At 42.5% G+C, this 21,325-nt stretch overlaps 1 protein-coding gene across 7 annotated transcripts in view; it reads right to left on the bottom strand.

The window, feature by feature from the left end:
• Positions 1 to 21,325, bottom strand: part of LOC122563483 (polycomb protein SCMH1-like) — a 204,065-nt gene that overhangs the window by 84,202 nt on the left and 98,538 nt on the right. For all 7 annotated transcript variants that reach the window (XM_087976703.1, XM_087976702.1, XM_043717253.2 and 4 more), the window contains 2 exons: positions 3,786 to 3,874; positions 1,735 to 1,978 (listed from right to left, as the gene is read on the bottom strand). In XM_087976703.1, the coding sequence (XP_087832829.1) occupies positions 1,735 to 1,978; positions 3,786 to 3,874 (333 nt within the window). The remainder of the gene's footprint in view (positions 1 to 1,734; positions 1,979 to 3,785; positions 3,875 to 21,325) is intronic.

The raw sequence follows: 21,325 nt of genomic DNA, 5'->3' as shown, positions 1-21,325 counted from the left end.
GAACCCTATGCCTGGAGGAAGAACGCCTCATCTTCTGCCTTGGGACCCTCCAACCACACTGCATCAACCTCAACTTCACCAGTTCCCTTATCTCCCCTCCTGCACCTCATCCCAGATCCAATCCTCCAACTCAGCACCGCTCTCTTGAACTATCCTACCCACCATCTTCCTTCCCACCTATCCACTCCAACCTCCCCTCCAAATTATCACTATCAACCCCCACCTGCATCCACCTATCACCTTCCCAGCTATCTTCCCCCCATTCCTACCCTCTTATTTATCTCTCAGCCCTTTCCCCACCTTCCTGATGAAGGGCTCATGCCCAAAACGTTGACTCTCCTTCTCCTCGGATACTGCCTGTCCTGCTGTGCTTTTCCAGCACCACGCTTTTCGACTCTGACTCTCCAGCATCTACAGTCCTCACTTTCTTCTGTGCAACTGAAGGGTTAAAATGCTGCTCCCTCCACAAGCAACCAGCACAAACTCTTTATATTCCTTCCGTCTGCTGAGCAGATCTCTCAAAATGATCGTTAAAATTTCTCCTGAAATTCTGGCAAACAAAACTCAGAATTAGATCCAGCACCATAAAATGCAAAACAACCCCCTTACAAGGGTTTTGGAATTAAAACTGCAATTCCAAAATATCATTTTCTTTGCTATTACCACAGCAACAGTGTCATTAAAACGCAGGCTGCTACTTGACTGAGAAGTTAATATTGTTAACCTCTTCTGTGCTCTGTCACATCAATCACCTGATGAAGAGTAACCATCAGGGGGTAGTGATCTCTTCAGATAGAGCCGACTTCAATGGAACCTCTTTTTCCTTGCTCCATAACTCAGGTTTCTCCTTTATGACATTTGATCAAACATTGCGCTTAGCTTGTGCTCCACCACTGTTCGACCTGAGACTGTGATACTATGAACTCAGACAGTCCATATGCTTTCATGTTCAAGAGTTCCAATTATTGGTCTTAAGTACAAAATGGAGGGCAACTTTGAAGTAGTGCTGTCAGACAACTAGGCAAATAGTGACACTTAGTGGTCAGTTCCCACAATTACAGCAATCACCCTCAGAAAATGCTGGGAGCACTCACTAAGTCAGGCGGCATCTGCAGAGAGAACAGAAGGTTATCTTGTCTGTTTCCCACAGAGAAGTTGCCAGTATGGAATGCTCCCTTTTCTATTTGCTCAACCCAATCGCTGAACAATCTTTATTATTATTGCCATGATTTGGAGATGCAGATGCAGGACTGGGGTGTACAAAGTTAAAAATCACACAACACCAGGTTATAGTCCAACAGATTTAATTGGAAGCACACTGGCTTTCCGAGCGCCGCTCCTTCATCAGGTGGTAGTGGCATCTGATGAAGGAGCGACGCTCCGAAAGCTAGTGGGCTTCCAATTAAATCTGTTGGACTATAACCTGGCGTTGTGTGATTTTTAACTTTATTATTATTGCAACAGTGTAAATTTTTCTTGCAATGTTAAAAAGGAATATTTCAGGAACTGAAGGCAATAAGAACTGAAGTCTGTTTTAAAGTACTTCAATGTCCAGCTCCTGTTGTGTTCAAAAAGATTCAGCTTAAAAGAAGAGTGTCCCAGAGCCGCAGGACCCACTGGCTCTGAATTGCGCAACATTCTTATAAATTCCTTGCATTAAACTTATCGAATATAACTTCTAGAAGTCCCCTTGCAATAATCAAAGCTTTATTTCAGTGTATAAATCAATCTTACCCTTTGTGCCTGGTGGCTGCAGGTTGTCTCCGGTCAGAGAACACCATCCCACAGGGAACATGTCCCGAGAATCATATCGACACCAGTAATCGAAAGCCCCTCGCCATCCGTCAAACGTCACCAACACTTCAGTCCCTCTCACTTCTCCAATCGTTGCTGGGCAAATAAAATGCGGATTCTTCCGGTCGACTGCCTCCAGTTTCATCCCCACTTTGTAAAAGTTCTGGGAAGGTGATGGTGGTTCCTGTTTAATGTAAAGCACTGATCAGTGACTGTCAGGACCATGGGCCAGGTCATGTCTGGTCATTACAAGGATACTGTATACTTGGTTCTAAAAACACTGTAGCTTTAAGGTCACTCCATTCTGCCGCTCACTTAAAATGCGACCTGCATTTCTCATAAACAACTAAAGCACACACCAGTTGGGAGCCAGTCAATTTGTGCAGCTTTTATGAAGTACTTGTTGGCAGTGAAGCAGGAATGACATAAAAGTGACTTAAAAAGGGGCCAGTAAAATCACTGAGAAAACTCAGAGGCAATTTTCCAAATCCATTGTAAGGTACTCATCCTTCAAACAAATTGTTTCTCTTCCCAACTTGCCTTTAATCAATTTCTTCCCCCACCACCACGTATCACCCACCACCCACCCAACCGCTCTCCCCCCCCACCCCCCCCCAACCCCCGCCTGTTTCCCCCCCCCCCCCCCAACCTCACCAGCTCCTCCAGGAACCCCGCCTTGATGATGTCAATAGGCTATTTGACTTTGGGGGACATCCTGGTCAAACTCAGCACTTTTCTGTGGCCAAAGCCGTAGTTTCTAGATTCTGTCAAGAGTCAGAAACATAGGCTGATTCTCCCCTTTCTACTTCACAGTTGAGAGACAATTTTAGTAACTTTATTGTAGACCCATCAGCATTCAATTATGGATAAAACACGAGCCCCATCTTATCAATATGGTCCCATATTCGTGGAGAGGTTGGGGAGTTTAGAGGCATTAATAATTATATTTAAACTGGTAACAAGGTAGGGGGCAGGAGATATTGTCAGTTATTTCGCAAGTGTCCTTTAACAGACCAGTCTGCAGCATCAAAAGATCTTCACTCACAAAACTGCAGTCTGATCGTAGATATTGCAAAATAACTAAAACTCTTTAAGGCTGTAAAGTTAAAAATCACACAACACCAGGTTATATACGACAGGTTTATTTGGAAGCATTGGCTTTCAAAGCGTTGCTCCTTCATCAGGTGGTTGTCTGAAATACCTACCTGATGAAGGAGCAGCGGTCCAAAAGCTACTGCTTCCGAACAAACATGTTGGACTATAACCTGGTGTTGTGTGATTTTAAACTTTGTCCACCACAGTCCAACACTGGTGTCTCCAAATCTTTCAGGCTGGTAAAGGAAACTTCTGACCTCAATTTAACACACACATCTAACAAAAATCAGGAGGAAAGTGTGTTGCTCTGATTACCCAAGAGAGAAAGCCCCACGTTACAGTAACAATTGACTCAACCCAGACAAGGGTATTTCTCATGAAACATCAATGACCTGAAATGTTAAATCTGTTTCTCTCCCCACAGATGTTGCTTAACCTGCTGAGCATTTCCAGCATTTTCCAATTTTATTTAATAATATCCCAGGATTCCCAGTGGGAAAAGGAAGACTGGAGCACATTAAAATCCAACAGTTTCAGGTTCCTCTTGAGGAGGATACAAGGTTTGAGCTGATAGGTAAAGACCAGGTTTCTCTGCTGTCACGGGAGGTGAGCAGAAACCAAACAGAAACAATGCAATTCCCCTCGGGATGGAAAAACTCAAAGAGGGAGTAATTGCAACTTTGAGGTTCAGGTATCTCCCAAACGCTGAATCAAAATCAGTCCTTAGCCAACCCAAGCATTCCCAGACATATTCAACTTCATGAAGATGTTCTGTTGGAGTTGATGACTTTAAAAGGAGTTTAACCATGAGATTTTTTTCCAAAGTGGAAACCCTCCTGTAGAAATGTCAAGGCTTCACACAAAGACAAGGGTGAATTGGAGGAAAGAATGCCTACCTTGTGAAATATTCTGACAGGTGCCATTTCTGCTCCACTTAGAGTTTTCAGCAAGAACATGGGCCATGAAGAAGCATTCAGTCGAAATCCTACAGATGCCATTACAAAGGAAAACACACAAGCAGATTAGTGTTCACTGTAGAGTATTCCACTCACACACTCACACTCGGGATGAATGCAGGAAGCCCCAGTTGGTAAATAACATGACAGCAAGGACAATTCACACCCAACTCTAATCTTGCAACCAAATGGTGCTAGGTCACACCTTGGAAACAGATGCAGATTCTCAGTCTCACTTCTGCAACAGCCACATCACTGGGACAAGGAGTTTTAGATCTAGATGCTGACACTCTGATGTCTATGTTACATGTACAAAGTTAAAAATCATACAACACCAGGTTTAACTGGAAACACTAGCTTTTGGAGCACTGCTCCTTCATCAGGTGGTTGTGGTATGAAGGAGCAGAGCTCAGAAAGCTAGTGTTTCCAATTAAACCTGTTGGACTGTAACCTGGTGTTGAGTGATCTTTAACTTTGTACACCCCAGTCCAACACCTGCATCTCCAAATTATGTTACATGTGACTACATTTGTAAGCAGCCAGCTTTGACAGAACGGTGAAGAATAGAGTATTATCTTAACCCTTAGAGCTAGGACTAGTCACGGGTGATGGTAGGAATGCATTTCTTCATACAGAGGGTCGTGGAGATCTCACACACTTCCCCCTCCAAAAGTATAACTGAATAGTTGGGGATTCCACTGAAATGATAAAAATGGAGATTGACAGATTTTTGTTAATGGTTATTGAATCAAAAGTTAAGATACAGTTCAGCCACGGGGTTGATCTGCTTACTGTTGTGTTCTTGTTATAATCTTTTTCGAGCTGTTAAAGTTCACAGCATCTTTAAACTGGTTAATGGTTAAGGGAGTTGCTAACTGATTTGAATACAGTTACGAGCAGAAACACAGGCTTCTTCCCAATGAGAATACTATGTCTCATTATAGTACTGAAATACGAGGTGATCCTAGAAAGCTGATAGCATGCTACTGTAGCCCACAGCTCTGAATTGCAGAGCCAGACTCCCCCTGGAGCCAACAGGAATTCACAGAAACATAGAATAGTGTGGAAGCAGGCCATTCGGCCCATCAGGTCCACATCGAACCTCTGAAGAGCATCCCATCCAGACCCACCTCATCCCTCTAACCGTACATTTCCCACGGCCAATCCACCTAACCTGCACATCTATGGACTATGGGAAAAAACTGGAGCATTTGGAGGAAACCTGTGCAGACACGCGGAGAATATGCAAACTCCACACACAATCACCTGAAGGTGGAATCAAACTCAGGTCCCTGCAGCTGTGAGGCAGGGATGCTAATCACTGAGCCACTGTGTTGCCTTTGTAAGTCTTCCACCTTACTTTGAAACAGCAAGAAAAGCAAATAATTTGAAAAAGGAGTTTGGGAAAGTCTATTCAATTTGGGTAAAGTTGCCATAGTCCCAGAGGACCATAGGACTTCTCTCTCATTGATAGAGAGAGAAAACGACAACTGATGGTGGTTTAACTAGGATCACTGCACCTCAGAGAAGGGGTGAAGATGAGAAGGCAGGATAGGAAATGTTGGTATCACTCTACGTCACAAACCAGCCATCCAACCAACCGAGCAAACTGACAGAGAGGTGCAAAATAACAGGTGCAACATAGAAGGCCTCCAGTGTGGAAGCAAACCATTTGGATTATTGAGCTCACACCAGTCCTCCAAAGAGTGTGGTACATGATTGCTGTACACTACTGGACACACACTGTCAGGAGCTTATCCTCCACAACTATTTGAACATTTATAAACAATGAAGTACTTATAAATTTATCCACAGAAGAACATGCCAGCTCTGGATGGCGTGCAATGAGAGCTCATTAGATTTGTTGCTGAGATCAGGTGGTTGCCAGATGAAGTATAGGGGGGTGATGACAATGCAGTACTGCCAGCAGACCAGTCATCCAGAATCCCCGGCTAATATTCTTAGGACAAAGCAGATACTGAGATTTTATATCAAGAAAAGAAAACATGTGGAAGTTAAAGCTAGCTTAATGACAATGATGTCACTATTTAATGAGTAACTGACATTCACTGACTGTTTCAACTAAAATACTTGCAACTATCTGTTTAAAGTTGATACTGTGGGAGATCTTCAGACCATTAAGGACTGCAAGAGTTTCTCTCTATCGTAAACACAGTACAGAGGATTTTCCTCAATTTCAACTTTAGTAGAGCGCTAAATTTAAAGAAAGCCCCTTAGAGGGCAAGGTATCAGCAAGACTGCTTACTCTCATGATCAACTGTTATTGTCATTGATTTCTGAACAGGACATGTTAGCATTGTTGCAACCTAACCACTGCTCCTTGATATTCAATGCTGTTATCATCATTGAATCCCTCATTATCAACATCCTGGGGGTTATCATTGACCAGGAGCTCAACTGGACTCACCATATTAACAAAATGGCTACAAGACCAGGTCAGAGGTAAAGAATATTGCGGCGAGTAACACACCTCCTGACTCCCCAACACCTGTCCACCATCTACAAGGCACAAGTCAGGAGTGTGGTGAAATATTCCGCACTTGCAGTTTCAACAACACTCAAGAAGCTTGACACCATCCAGGACAAAGCAGCCCCCTTGATTGGTACCAAATCCACAAGCATTCACTATGTCCACCACCGACACTCAGCAGCAGCAGTGTGTACTATCTACAAGATGCACTGCAGAAATTCACCAAAGATTCTCAGACAGCACCTTCCAAACCCATGACCACCTTCATCTAGAAGGACAAGGGCAGCAGCTACATGGGAACACAACCCCCTGCAAGTTCCCCTCCAAGTCACTCCATCCTGATATGGAAATACATCAATACTCCTTCACTGTCACGAGGTCAAAATCCTGGAATTCCCTCACTAATGGCATTGTGGGAGAATCCAAGCAGGTGGACTGCAGCGGTTCAAGAAGGCAGCTCACCACCACCTTCTCAAGGGGCAACTCGGGACGGGCAATAAATGCCGGGCCCAGCCAGTGACACCCACATCCGACAAATGAATAAATAAATTCAAAAAAATATATGGTTAGGACACACCAAAATCTAGTTTAGGGATTGGAGAAGGACCAGTAATCATATGAAAATTCCGCAAAGACCGTTCCCTCCGTGACTACCTGGTCAGGTCCAAACTCCCCAACAACCCTCCCTCTCCTCCTGGCACCTTCCCCTTCCACCGCAGGAATGGCAAAACCTGCGCCCACACCTCCCCCCTCACCTCCATTCAAGACCCCAAAGGAGCCTTCTACATCCATCAAAGTTTTACCTGCACACCCACAAATGTCACTTATTGTATCTGTTGCTCACGATGCGGTCTCCTTTACACTGGGGAGACTGGACGCCTTCTCGCAGAGCGCTTTTGGGAATATCTTCAGGACACCCGCACCAATCAACCCCACCGCCCCGTGGCCCAACATTTCAACTCCCCATCCCACTCTGCCGAGGACATGCAGGTCCTGGGCCTCCTCCACTGCCACTCACTCACCACCTGACGCCTCGGAACATTTCAACCCCAGGGCATCAATGTGGACTTCACCAGTTTCCTCATTTCCCCTCCGCCCACCTTACCCCAGTTTCAACCTTCCAGCTCAGCACCATCCTCATGACCTTTCCTACCTGCCAATCCTCATTCCCACTATCCACTCCACCCTCCTCTCTGACCTATCACCTTCAACCCCACCTCCATCCACCTACTGAACTCCTGGCTACCTTCTCCCCAGCCCCAGCCCTCTCCCATTTATCTCTCCACCGGAGGCTCCCTGCCTCATTCCGGATGAAGGGCTTTTGCCCGAAACATTGATTTTCCTGCTCCTCGGAAGCTGCCTGACCTCCTGTGCATTTCCAGCACCACTCTAATCTTGACATCATACGAAAATAGGCTATTGCTCCATATATTGTAAGGAACATGTCTTTTTATTTTAGTGTTTTTAACAACTGTGGACTGAAATGAGAAATAGCTGTTTTAAAAACAATTGTTTGAAAGGGTAGCTGTAAGTTTTGAGAAATGCATAACTTGCCATCCATTGCAAGGCATTGTATAAACAACTAAACGAGCAGCAGTTTCAGAATTACAGATGATTTGCTGGCAACAAAAGATCAGTGGGCTACTGACCTGTTATCAATGACAGAGATCTTTTGCCTGCCAACAACTATGTGATTTGTTCTCAGGCAACTGAACAGCTTAGAGCTGGAACAAGCTACAGAGTCAGAGACAGAGAGAGATGTTCAGTTTATCTCCATCTCAAAAGCAGTCTATCTGTTCTTTGCAGTCAAAGCTCACTGTAAACTTGAAGCAAATCAGTTTATTTTTCCTGCAACCGTTATTGTAAGCTGTGATTTGCAACTGATAAGTCAGCAACATTTTATAAGTAAACCTCTCACCAATGAATGGAAGAAACTGGAGAAAGAGAATTGAAGACACATACTGGCCAATGAAAAAGTCATAAGAATTATCTCAATAACAGAACCTGGGAACAAAGACTACTGAACTGCTTTTCCTCTCTATCCATCATCTGTTTTCCCCTATGAGTCCGTAAGGGGGAGTTTATAAGAGCATTACAGTTTTAATTTGTGGTGTTAAATGTGAACTCTTTATAGCTTCATAGCTACAGCCTAATTACCTGTAATAACTAGTCGTTCTGGTTCAGTACAGTATCTGCTCTTTACGTTCTAACAATCTTAATCTGAAAGTCAGGTAAGTTGGGGAACCTTGAGCACTTAATAAAATCTTTAAATTTTGTGATGAATCAGCGAATAGGGGGGCTCGATTTCAAGTGCATTACCCCAGTGCATTGTATCAATGTAAGTGATTAAAGTGTATTTTAACAGTTTATCCCTTCCTAGTAATATTGCCATTGCTTTACAATGGTTCTGATACACAGACGGTGACTGAGTGAGGGGACTGACCTTGAAGACTCATACAATGCAGTAAACTAGCAACCAGAGCTCGCAATTACATGACCATCGATGGCAGAATAAAATTGAAAAGGAACGGGATGACGTAGCAATTTACAATATTAAACACTGACAGAATAACATTATTCAAAATGACCACAACAGAGGTATCTTATATGGAAATATCAAACTTGTAAACAACTGCCAGTCTTTTCAATAACTTTTTGTTTAGCCTTTAGTTCAATAAAGAAAATTACCTCTAGCAGTATCCACAATATCGTTACGCACATTATATTCTTGACCTATTGAATGGTCTCACCAGAATTGCAAACACACAGATCAAAGTTAACAAACACAAAATAATGTTAATCAAGTAAATATTGAGCTATATGAATGATTTAATCACCTTTTAGGCTTTACTCTGCATTAGTAGGAGAAGTCCACTTCCATGATAGAACCAGCAAGTCTCCTGATAAATATTACTGAATGCATATTCAGTATCTTTCCAAATACAATTAGCACATCAAGAAATCCACAAATATTACATACAAACATCAACAGAGTTCTGTGCTGCATCAAACACTAGCAGTTGTAGGCTCAGAAGAAACTATTGCAAACTTACTGCAAAACAGACGACATTACTCTCTGCAATTAACAAAATCCAGGAGAAACACTTTAAAAAGCTTATCATCACCAACTTGTTATGCAGTGGTTTAATGGTATTGTCACTGGCCTAGCATATAAAGGCCCAGATTAATGTCTTGGTGTCATGGATTCAAATCCCACCAGGAAATTTTAATTCAATAAAAATCTGGAATTAAAAAGCCAGCCTAAAGGTGACCATACGACTACTGCTGATTGTCATAAAAACAATCTGTTCGCTAATGAGTCTTACTAGATTGGGTTGGGATATCTGGTCGTCATGGATGAGTTGGACCAAAGGGTCTGTTTCCGTGCTGTACATGTCTATTACTGTATGACTCGAAAGGAAATTTGCCATCCTTACTTGGTCTGGCCTACAGGTAACTCCAGACCCACAGCCATGTGGTTGGTTCTTAACCACCCCCTGGGCAATTACAGAGGAGCAATAAATGCTGGCCTCGCCAGTGACGACCATGCTGCAAGATTAAATAAACAAAAAATTTGAATCGGATATGATCTGTATGATTTATGGTATAAGCTAGAGTGACTGAATAGCCAATTTCAGCTGGGTGACTGTCTCTGTGGAGTTTACACATTCTCCCTGTGTCTGCGTGGGAGATGCAGATGTGCAGGGTAGGTGAATTGGCCATGCTAAATTGCCCATAGTGTTCAGGGATGTGTAGTTCGGATGCATTATTCAGGGCTTAAATGTAGGGGAATGGGTCTGGGTGGGTTACTCTTCAGAGGGTCGGTGTGGACTTGTCGGACCAAAAGGCCTGTTTCCACACTGTAGGGATTCTATGATTCTGTTCCTACCACATGGGAATGATATTCTCCATTTTGCCTCCTTTACACATTACCAGGTCATTCAGTATAGACTCTGATGGAGTTGGGATATGTCTCTATTGTGTTTGACACTACATAGTGGTCCAGGACTGACCTAGTCTCAAAGATATAGCTGTGAGTAGCTGCATTAAATACAGGACAAATCTCCTGCCCTTATTAGACCTCAGTCTGCAAACATTCAAATCCGGCTCCACAAGTGCTTAACCACTAAATAATTCAAGTTAATTAATTTAAAGATATGCCTGTTAACTCAAAAACCAATTGTTTAATCTATTCTTCCAAATCATGAACCTGCAAACAAACTGAGAATTAGGTTTGATCTCATTTGGAAATGCATAATTTAATTTATTTTAAAACTTAATTTTTATTTGGTAATGTTTATGGTCCTTCTGAACGCAATTCTGGTGCGGGAATAAATATTAAGAATTTAAAATCAGTTCATGAGAATTCAATTTTTAAAATGCAAAGATTCCAATTTAATGTAATCATGTAAATTATTCCTTGCACTATCAATGGTGTTATAGAAGCTGTGTCCTGTCCTGCACAGTCACCTTCAGAGGCTGGAAGCTAATGTTCTATTCCATCCAGCCTGCAGATGTGTGTAGAGGTTACTTCGATAATAGTTGCATTTATTAGCCTCCTGGATCAGGCCATGCAGGCAAAAAAGCAGGACTATCCAAGAGGCTGAGGGGGTTCCACAGACGGATGAGCTTAATGAATCTTGGACATTCTCAGGTGCACAGCTCACTGCTGCTTGTAGACTGTAATGTGTGCACCTAATTACTCACACCCACTCACTTTGTTTCACTGTTGGAGACCAGTCAGCCATATTGCTTTACTGTGGCCTCTCAGTGTTGGGTCATTTTAATCTGAATGGGTATTGGATTTTTAACCATTGTTGACATACATCTTTTGTTAAGAAAGAGATCATTTGGTTCTTTGGTAGCCCAATTGTAAACGCATTATGTACTGCACCGTAATGACTGGGTGATTCTCAAGTCTTGCGTAGTTACCAACGAAATAATCAGGGGAACAATCAGGGTGTTCCAATGGTCTCACGGGAAGGAATTTTAATCACCCCAAAATAGGTAGGTTTGGAAAATGTGGGGGGTAAAAGTAAAAAGAATCTAAAACCTGGCCACATCTGGTTTTAATTGTTTTTAACAGAGATGGGGCACAAATGGAAGACTTTAAGCAAGTAGCAATATACTCATTTAAAGATGATAATGAGGTTGTAAACCTCAGGTTTTAATTGATCTTCCAGATTTACACCTGACCACTTGGGGATTCCCCAGCTGCAGAGGTGCAGTGAGGATCTTTTGCATGAAACTTCCAGCACAGCTTGTGGGCCCAGAGCAACACGGGTGCTTCTCCTCATCTCTCCAAGATTGGCAACAAACAACAGGGTCTCCTCCCCTCACGCAACACCTCCTCATAAGACCCACACAAACACAAGTTTGCATACATGGATGGCGCAGTAGCCTGCCAGTGCCCACTATCCAGACTCTAGATAGATGGCTGCTAGAACAATCCGAGATGAGGTGCCTAATGTTAACTCTGTGTATGTGGATGGGTTTTGAGTAGGTTAAACTCTTGCCCTAGGAGCCAGTTTTGGGACATATCCCAGAAAGTGATCAGCTGAGTAGGAAGAAAGTTGGGACTGTTACAATGGTTTCTGGGTTACTTTTAAGTGTTACTTTCAATATTATGCAAGAGGTAAGCAGCATGAAAACAATAAATGTTGGAGATCACAGCAGCTGATGCCGTGTCCGTGAACAGGGAGCATGCTTATGTTTCAACTCTAGATGACTCTTCATCAGAGTAAGTGGTATGTTGAATTTCACTTCACTGTAACATAAATTCCTCGAAACCCAGACATGTCTTTGTGGATTGCAGTCTGAAAATATGGCATAGAATAAGTCAGTGCAAGCGATTACTGGAGTTTCATGGCCCTTTGTCCATCAAGAGAACCTTTTGACAATTATCGTACATTTCTCAGAAAAATACATGGAGTCGCAAAAAGACAAAGAGATGGGGGACTTTTCAACAAATCTGGGCTATAAATACACGGGTGTGTGATACATTAGAAATGAATCGTTTGAAAGTTCTAGGTTTTATAAGTTCTGGGTAAAGTTCAGTCCCTTTTAGGACCTTGCCAGGGTTGGAAGAGAGGGGAGGGTCAAGGCCGTGAATAGACTTTGTCAGTTTTGCAGACCTGTGTATGGATTTTAATTTGCTAAGGCTGCCTTATGTTTGCATTCAGAAAATCACCCCCTGAAATTTGTCACCCTAGCCTTTACTTTGCACCCCGAAAACAGATGAAGCAACGGCAGATTTCACATGCGTCTCACCTGTTTCCAATGTTTCGCTCTTCTTGGTGTTGCCCAACTCTTTGCAAGAGAGGGGCTATATAAATGAAATTCTTTGTATATAAATGAAATTCTTTGTTGTTTGCTTTGGCTTCCAATATACATTCAATTGAAGCAGCAAGCAGAAGGTTTATTGGAACAAATACCTCAAACCCACCACAGGACAACCCTTGCATCAACAGATGAACACGCCACAGGGGAATGTATTATAGATAAAAATAGGTATGTGGACAAGCGTAATCCTAGAACAACCACAGGGAAGCTTCAGAGAGCACACCACACTGATCAAAAACACACAGAGGGGAGCTTCTGCCGTTTGCTCATCTCTGGAGTCAGGGGGAAGCAGCTGGTGCGACACATTTTACCTGGGGCTGAGATATGATCCGGTTTAAGGAAATATCATATACTTATTGACCTCTGAGAGAATATGGAGTAGATGGTCACCCCTCCTCAATCGCTTATATTTCTGACCTTCGTCAAATCTCTCTCTGAGGAACAGATTTATGGCTTGACAGGAAGCAGCTTTCATCTCTGGGGTTGTAAGCTATGGGAACATGATGATAACACCTCATAATTTCTCTCAAAAACCACCACTAAGAGAGAGGCAATTGGAAATCAATTATTTCCAATTATTTCAACAGATGATTAACAGTGTAATGATCCCACCTGTTGTTATTACTGGACTATTCAAATCCCAGACTGAAATCTGACTTGATAGATCCTTTTTCTTTGGTTTTAACAAGGTTGTGTTTCACTGAAACACAGGAGAAAGTGAGGACTGCAGATGCTGGAGATCAGAGCTGAAAATGTTTTGCTGGAAAAGCGCAGCAGGTCAGGCAGCATCCAAGGAGCAGGAGAATCGACGTTTCGGGCATGAGCCCTTCTTCAGGAATGAGGAAAGTGTGTCCAGCAGGCTAAGATAAAAGGTAGGGAGGAGGGACTTGGGGGAGGGGTGTTGGAAATGCGATAGGTGGAAGGAGGTTAAGGTGAGGTGATAGGCCGAAGTGGGGGTGGGGGTGGAGAGGTCAGGAAGAAGATTGCAGGTTAGGAAGGTGGTGCTGAGTTTGAGTGTTGGGACTGAGACAAGGTGGGGGGAGGGGAAATGAGGAAACTGGAGAAATCTGAGTTCATCCCTTGTGGTTGGAGGGGTCATAGGTGGAAGATGAGGCGCTCTTCCTCCAGCCGTCATGTTGCTATGGTCTGGCGATGGAGGAGTCCAAGGACCTGCATGTCCTTGGTGGTGTGGGAGGGGGAGTTGAACCACAGGGTGGTTGGGTTGGTTGGTCCGGGTGTCCCAGAGGTGTTCTCTGAAACGTTCCGCAAGTAGGTGCACCTCCACAAATTCACCTGCACCTCCACACACATCATTTACTGCATCCGCTGCACCCAATGTGGCCTCCTCTATATGGGGGAGACAGGCCGTCTACTTGTGGAACGTTTCAGAGAACACCTCTGGGACACCCGGACCAACCAACCCAACCACCCCGTAGCTCAACACTTCAACTCCCCCTCCCACTCCACCAAGGACATGCAGGTCCTTGGACTCCTCCATCGCCAGACCATAGCAACACGATGGCTGGAGGAAGAGCGCCTCATCTTCTGCCTAGGACCCCTCCAACCACAAGAGATGATCTCAGATTTCTCCAGTTTCCGCATTTCCCCTCCCCCCACCTTGTCTCAGTCCCAACCCTCGAACTCAGCACCATCTTCCTAACCTGCAATCTTCTTCCTGACCTCTCCAGCCCCACCCCCACCCCCACTCCGGCCTATCACCCTCACCTTAACCTCCTTCCACCTATTGCATTTCCAACACCCCTCCCCCACGTCCCTCCTCCCTACCTTTTATCTTAGCCTGCTGGATACACTTTCCTCATTCCTGAAGGAGGGCTCATGCCCGAAACGTCGATTCTCCTGCTCCTTGGATGCTCTTTCACTGAAACACAAACAAGCAATGAAGTAGTTTAGCTTTAATAATGAAACAAAGCTTAGAAATTAAGACAAGATGGAATAAGCCAAACTATTAACATATAACACAAATTTAAAGATTTTAAAACACACACTAAAAGGCAATCTCATTTGTTCCAACAGCATTCCTTTACAGTATACACAACAGACAGAACTCCCTTCTCTATCACATCTATAATATTTTAACTTTGGCTTCAATTCAAAAACAGAAGTTGCTGGAAAAGCTCAACTGGTCTGGCAGCATCTTTGAAGAGAAATCAGAATTAACATTTCAGGTCTGGTGACCCTTCCTCAGTACAGGGATCTGAGGAAGGCCATTGGACCACAAACATTAACTTTGATTTCTCTCCACAGATATTGCCAGTCCTGCTGAGCTTTTCCAGCAACTTCTATGTTAGTTTCTGATTTACAGCATCCGCAGTTCTTTCGGATTTTATTTGGCTTCAATTTCTCAGCCTTGAGAATCTGATCACCTCTTCCTTGAATCTTCATATTATGGAGCTTAGACTTTCTCAGCTTCTAATTTACATCTAAAACATGACTGCTTACTCTGTTCACTTATAAAACCCTCCGAATGTCATCAAAACCTCATTAACCTCCAAGATCTCTCTCTCTCATACTTTTTTTTTGAAGAAAACACCACGGCTAAAGAGACACATACAAGTTAATTATTCAACTTCTTCATGCATTCCACCAACCCACGTTCTACTCTTTCAAAATCCAGAATAAGTAATATTAAAATACACAACTTACATCACAGCAGGGGCATCAGGAAATAATAACAGGAATTTTATTTGTTCTGATCTTTTGTTTTTGATACTTTCAAATTGCATAGCTACCAAAGTAAACATAACTCAAATTTTCTTGTTTTCATGACACTGCAATCAACCCCAATGAAAGATAAAAGGCTTTACTCTCCGTAGTATAGTGCAATATTGAGAGAAGTAACATTAATTTTGTTTTACATAAATAAGTTACATTCATAACTGTTCATTTGTCCAGGTATTTTAAATCAAACAAAATGGGTTTATTCTGTCTGCTCTTGCAAATGGTAAATTTATGTCACAAATAAGGAAACATCACCAATAAGGTGCAATATTGTTCAAGTAAGCGGATTTTCAGAGGTTAACACTATTATTAAATTCTTATTTATTAATATCCTGATCATAAATGGTAAACAAGCACACAGAATGCTGGAGAAACTCGGCAGGTCTGGCAGCACCTGGTCACAGAATAAGAGCTTTAACATTTTGACTCCAGTATGACTCTTCACAATGGACTTGAAACATTAACTCTGTTTCTCTCCCCATAAATGCTGCCAGACTTGCTGAGTTTCTATGTTCATTTCAGGTTTCAGCATCTGCAGCAGTTGTTAGTTTGCTCGCTGAGCTGGTGGGTTGGCCATGCCAATATTTCATCACCATGCTAGGTAACATCATCCGTGCGACTTCTGTGAATTGCTGTTGTTCTACTCCGCTTGATATTTAGATGATCCAGTCTGTTAAGGTGGCTGCTGTCTTTTCCAGTTATTCTCTGCAATGGTTTGTATATTTCTACATGCTTGTTGATGGCATTCCAGGTTGAAAACCAGGCTCTAGGAATTTCCATGTGCCACATGGACATCTTTGCAAACACCTTAAAAAGCATCTGCAGTTTTTTGCTTTTACTCAAGGATTAGGTAAGATTCCTGCTGCACACCCTGATGGATTTTATGCTCCTCGGATGTCAAGCTAAACATCTGCGAGACAGTCTTCAGAGTCGGTAAGGTGGCCATGATAACTGAGGCAAGCTAACAGTCAGAAAAAAGAAAAACATCTTCCAGGAACAGAGAACTGGAGGTCCCAACAGAAAGCAAAAGACGTCAGTGAGACATAATCAGAAAGAACCAGACTACCTTGTCTGAATTGTTGATTCTGAACTCTGACATGTTTTAGGTAGGTAATTTTGCTACAACAGCAATCATGACACCTTGCTCAATTCATAATTATTTTCCATCACTGCCTGTAGGACACATTTTAACACTAACTGCTGACTAAACATTATAAAGCATTAGAAACTGTTTGGTATATTTACATATCATCAGAGCATTGGGAGGTTAGGATCCTAGCTGATGGTACTGGTTGACAAGTCAGCTTCCAGAATGAAATCTAGCTTGATAAATCATATTATTTTGTTTTGCTAGTTAACACAGAGGTTACTCATTGAAACATAGTCAGATAAAGCTGCAAGGTGTATTTAACAATAGAACAGAAGTTTATGACACAAAATAAATTAAAACGGACCAGACTACCTAAACATAAATGACAGGTAGAACAATCTCAAAGGAGATGTCACACTTTTTATCCACTGATAAAACCTGAAGTTCTCTCAGGGCTGTGGCTTGAAAGAAACTCTGGGATTTACGTATTAATCAATCGAAACCTGTATTTCCATTCTAAGTGATTAAAGACTTTACAGTAACCTAGGTTTGTCTAGTACATCGCATCGGTTATATAACATTTTGATCTTTTACTTATACATTCTGTGTGCTATGTACCTGCCCCACGAGATACCTGACAAAAGAGCAGTGCTCCGAAAGCTTGTACTTTCAAAAAAAGATAACCTGATGTTGTGTGATTTTTAACAATCTCAAAGCAAACTGCAAAACAATATTTGAGCCCATTTACTGACACTAGCTTTTCCAGAGGCTTAAGTCTACAGGAATGACACACCTATCTAAGCTCCTTAGGACTTACTTAACTGATTCCTGGCAGTTTCCTTAGCATGGGCTGTGGAGATAATCCAATGAGTCTTTTCTAAATCTTCCACCATGAACTTTTCCACAAGTCTGAGAGCCTAAACTTTCGCAGTTCTAATAGCCCCCATGTTTCTGACCAAAGTCTCCACGTTTGGAAATTTCACAAACTAAAACCTTCTGCTAAGAAAAAAACCAAAAGAATCAGAAACAAAAACTTAAGTTGCTGGAAAAGCTCAGCAGGTCTGGCAGCATCTGAGGAGTTGATCACTTCTGAGGAAGGGTCACCAGACCTAAAATGTTAACTCTGATTTCTCTTCACAGATGCCACCAGAGCTGCTGAGCTTTTCCAGCAATTTCTGTTTTTGTTGTTCCTTCTGCTAACTAACTGATTCTTCAATGACTTTGAATTGCTCCTGGCAGAGAAACTAAACTGACTTCTAATTGCAATGCTGGTATCTTCTGAACAGAATTAAACTTGCTAATTCTACATTCTTATGAACTGAAAACAAAGCTTACTAATGATTTACCAACCTGTTGTACACAGATTTCATAAATATTTTGCTACTGAAGCCACAGGAGTTTGGAATCACCCGCTCTCTGATACATACTGGATCAGGCCAATGTTCCAGGAAGAATCTCTGACCAAAAGCATTCAACAAGGCTGAAGCTATTTTCCTGGACCATCGGAGGCTGAGGGGTGACCTTAGAGGTTTATAAAATCATGAGGGGCATGGATAGGTTAAATAGACAAGATCTTTTCCCCCGGGTAGGAGAATTGTAAACTAGAGGACCTATGTTTAAGGTGAGAGGGAAGTATATAAAAGGGACCTAAGGAGCAACTTTTTCATACAGAGAGTGGTACATGTTTGGAATGAGCTGCCAGAGGAAGTGGTGGAGGTAGTACAATTACAACATTTAAAAGGTATCTGGATGAGTATATGAATAGGAAGGGATTGGAGGGATATGGGCCAAATGCTGGCAAATGGGACAAGATTAATTTTGGATATCTGGTTCGCATGGATGAGTTGGACTGCTGTTTCCATGCTGTATATCTCTGTGACTCTAACCATATGCCACTATTCTGAAATCCAAACTTCAAAAATATTTATACATCTTTTATTCCAAAGTGCAGTTAGAGAGACATAACTGAAGAGGGCAGAGATTTCTCAGGACCTTAGGGTTGAGGTTTACAAAATTATGAGGGGTGTGGATAGAGTAAATAGGCAAAGTCTTTTCCCTGGGGTCGGGGAGTCCAGCACTAGAGGACATAGGTTTAGGGTGAGAGGGGAAAGATATAAAAGAGACCTAAGGGGCAACTTTTTCACGCAGAGGGTGGTACGTGTATGGAATGAGCTGCCAGGGGAAGTGGTGGAGGCTGGTACAATTGCAACATTTAAGAGGCATTTGGATGGGTATATGAATAGGAAGTGTTTGGAGGTATATGGGGCAGGTGCTGGCAGATGGGACTAGTTTGGGTTGGGATATCTGGTCGGCATGGACGGGTTGGACCAAAGGGTCTGTTTCCATGCTGTACATCTCTATGACTCTATGAATCTTACATTTTTTGTCTGAGCACAAGTTGCAAAATGTTTTTTGGAGAGATTCCACTGTGGGGCCCAGTGTAATTTCTCGCAATATCTTACCAACTACCTCCTCAGAGGAATGATGTGGAGGTGCCAGTGTTGGATTGGGGAAGACAAAGTCCTAAGTCATATTAAACCTGGTTATAGTCCAACAGTTGTATTTGAAATCACAAGCATTCAGAGCACTGCTCCGTCGTCAGGTGAAGTCTTCAAAAGCTTGTGATTTCAAATCAACCTATTGGCCTATAGGTTGTCGTGTGACTTCTGACTTCACTCAGCATGGGCTCTATGATAGTGAGCAAAGAGTCCCGTCCAGTTCTTGTACTGGGTACACGTCCCTGAATGTACAGTGTCCTTGTTGTAGCATTACAAAGATAGCTGTTGGTGTAGCATAAAGGTACAGAAGCATCCTATAAATGGATCAGAGATTTACCATGAAAGCTCTTAGAGACCGGTACTTGTCAGATGCCAACACACTGACTTCTGGTTTTGGAATTAGCTGCTACGCACAGACCTCAGAAATCTGCATATCGAAGAAACCCACTAGTGGGAGAATTACTCATGCTCGGCAAAAGCAATGGAATACGATGCTCTCAATATCGAGTTCTTGTTGGTCTTCTTGTCTGATTCTGTCACAAACCACACCATAGCCCATGTCGCTCAGACCCCAATAAAATTCTCCCTGTTTCAACAAATCATATACACTTCAATGCCCAGATTCCCTTTGCAGCTTCTTTGAAAGACAATCTATAAAAATCACAAAAGCATTGTAACAAAATCATAGAGATGAAAGCACGGAAACCAATCCTTTGGTCCAACTCATCCTCGGATGCTGCCTGAACTGCTGTGCTTTTCCAGCACCACTCTAATCTAGACCCTTCCTATTCATCTACCCATCCAGATTCCTTTTAAATGTTGCAATTGTACCAGCCTCCACCACTTCCTCTGGCAGCTCATTCCATACACGCACCACCATCTGCGTGTAAAAGTTGCCCCTTAGATCCCTTTTAAATCTTTCCCCTCTCACCCTAAATCTATGCCCTGTAGTTCTGGACTCCCCTACTCCAGGGAAAAGACCTTGTCTATTTACCCTATCCATGCCCCTCATGATTTTATAAACTTCTATAAGTTCACCCCTCGGCCTCCAACACTCCAGGGAAAACAGCCCCAGCCTACCAACCTCTCCCTATAGCTCAAATCCTCCAACCCTGGCAACATCCTTGTAAATCTTTTCTGAACCCTTTCAAGTTTCACAACATCTTTCCGACAGAAGAGAGACCAGAATTTGAACACCATATTCCAAAATTGGCCTAACCAATGTCCTATACAGCCGTCATTAATGTCATATTAATTTGGGGGCAGATCAAACTCTTTTCCACTGATACATCATTTATTTTGCGTACATCACATAGCTAATAAACAAATGAAAATAGGAAGGGTGGGACAGTGGATTGTCATTGATTAAGTTGATTCATCAGGTTACCTCAAAGTCAATGGAAATAAATCCACCAACAATTTGAACATCATGGGTCCTGCTCAGAAATGTATCACGTGGGTTAACGAGTGCTGGTGAGCAAAGGCCCACTATCATTATTTTAATGATGAAAATCAAGAGAATGAGCTGTGGGTGTCTACCCAAAATATCACCCAGAGTCGAGGAAGCATTCTCCAAAAACAGAACAGGACAAAATCCTCACGATTTCTGTTTGCCACTCCATTCAGAACCTCCACTTAATACTTTGGAAGTAACCAAGCGTTTTCACTTCTTCTAGTACAACACAAGTTTTGTCATCATTCCAAATCCTGGAATATGGTTGTAGTCCAATTCATTGAGCCATTGAGTGGAATTCCATCCTCCTGTTAAGTGCACCTGAGATTTCATCAACAATTACTTTATAGAGTAATCCTAAAACAAACAATGCTCACTTTCAAACTCTAAGTTATTAATGGCACACTCAGCCTATTTCAAACAAAGGTTTTTTTAAAAAATGCAAAAATAATTCATTTGAAGGAAAATGCACAGGCAAAACAGGATCTGATCTGAAAACAAATCCTCCAGTTGTATTAACATTTGCAACTAAAACACAAGGTTGGCAAGGAACCAGCTTTCAGCCTCCGAATCTTTACAAACTGGCTGATTCTGTTTGTGGAGAAACTCAGGAGCCACAATTAATGCACCCCAGATGTGTTTTAGCAGATCCGAACGGATGGGTGGGGGAGGAGAAAAAAACAACTGAATTTGTCTAAGTCTTTTTCGTGCCCATACTTAGATCGTAGGAAGTGCAGATGCTTCTCTGCCCTCCAAAAATTAACATCGAAACCTGTTTCTGACAACCACGTTACTTTAAAAAGGTGCACACTGTCAAGAACAGCTATACCAACAATGGCAGGTATACTCCATGTGTTAATGGGATCC

Source organism: Chiloscyllium plagiosum, unplaced genomic scaffold, assembly GCF_037043375.1.
Source record: "Chiloscyllium plagiosum isolate Xiang-an unplaced genomic scaffold, Cpla_swu_hap1 HiC_scaffold_30, whole genome shotgun sequence".
Classification (NCBI taxonomy): Eukaryota; Metazoa; Chordata; class Chondrichthyes; order Orectolobiformes; family Hemiscylliidae; genus Chiloscyllium; species Chiloscyllium plagiosum.
Note: the sequence above shows the minus strand (reverse complement) of the source record. Positions and strands in the feature narration are given on the sequence as shown.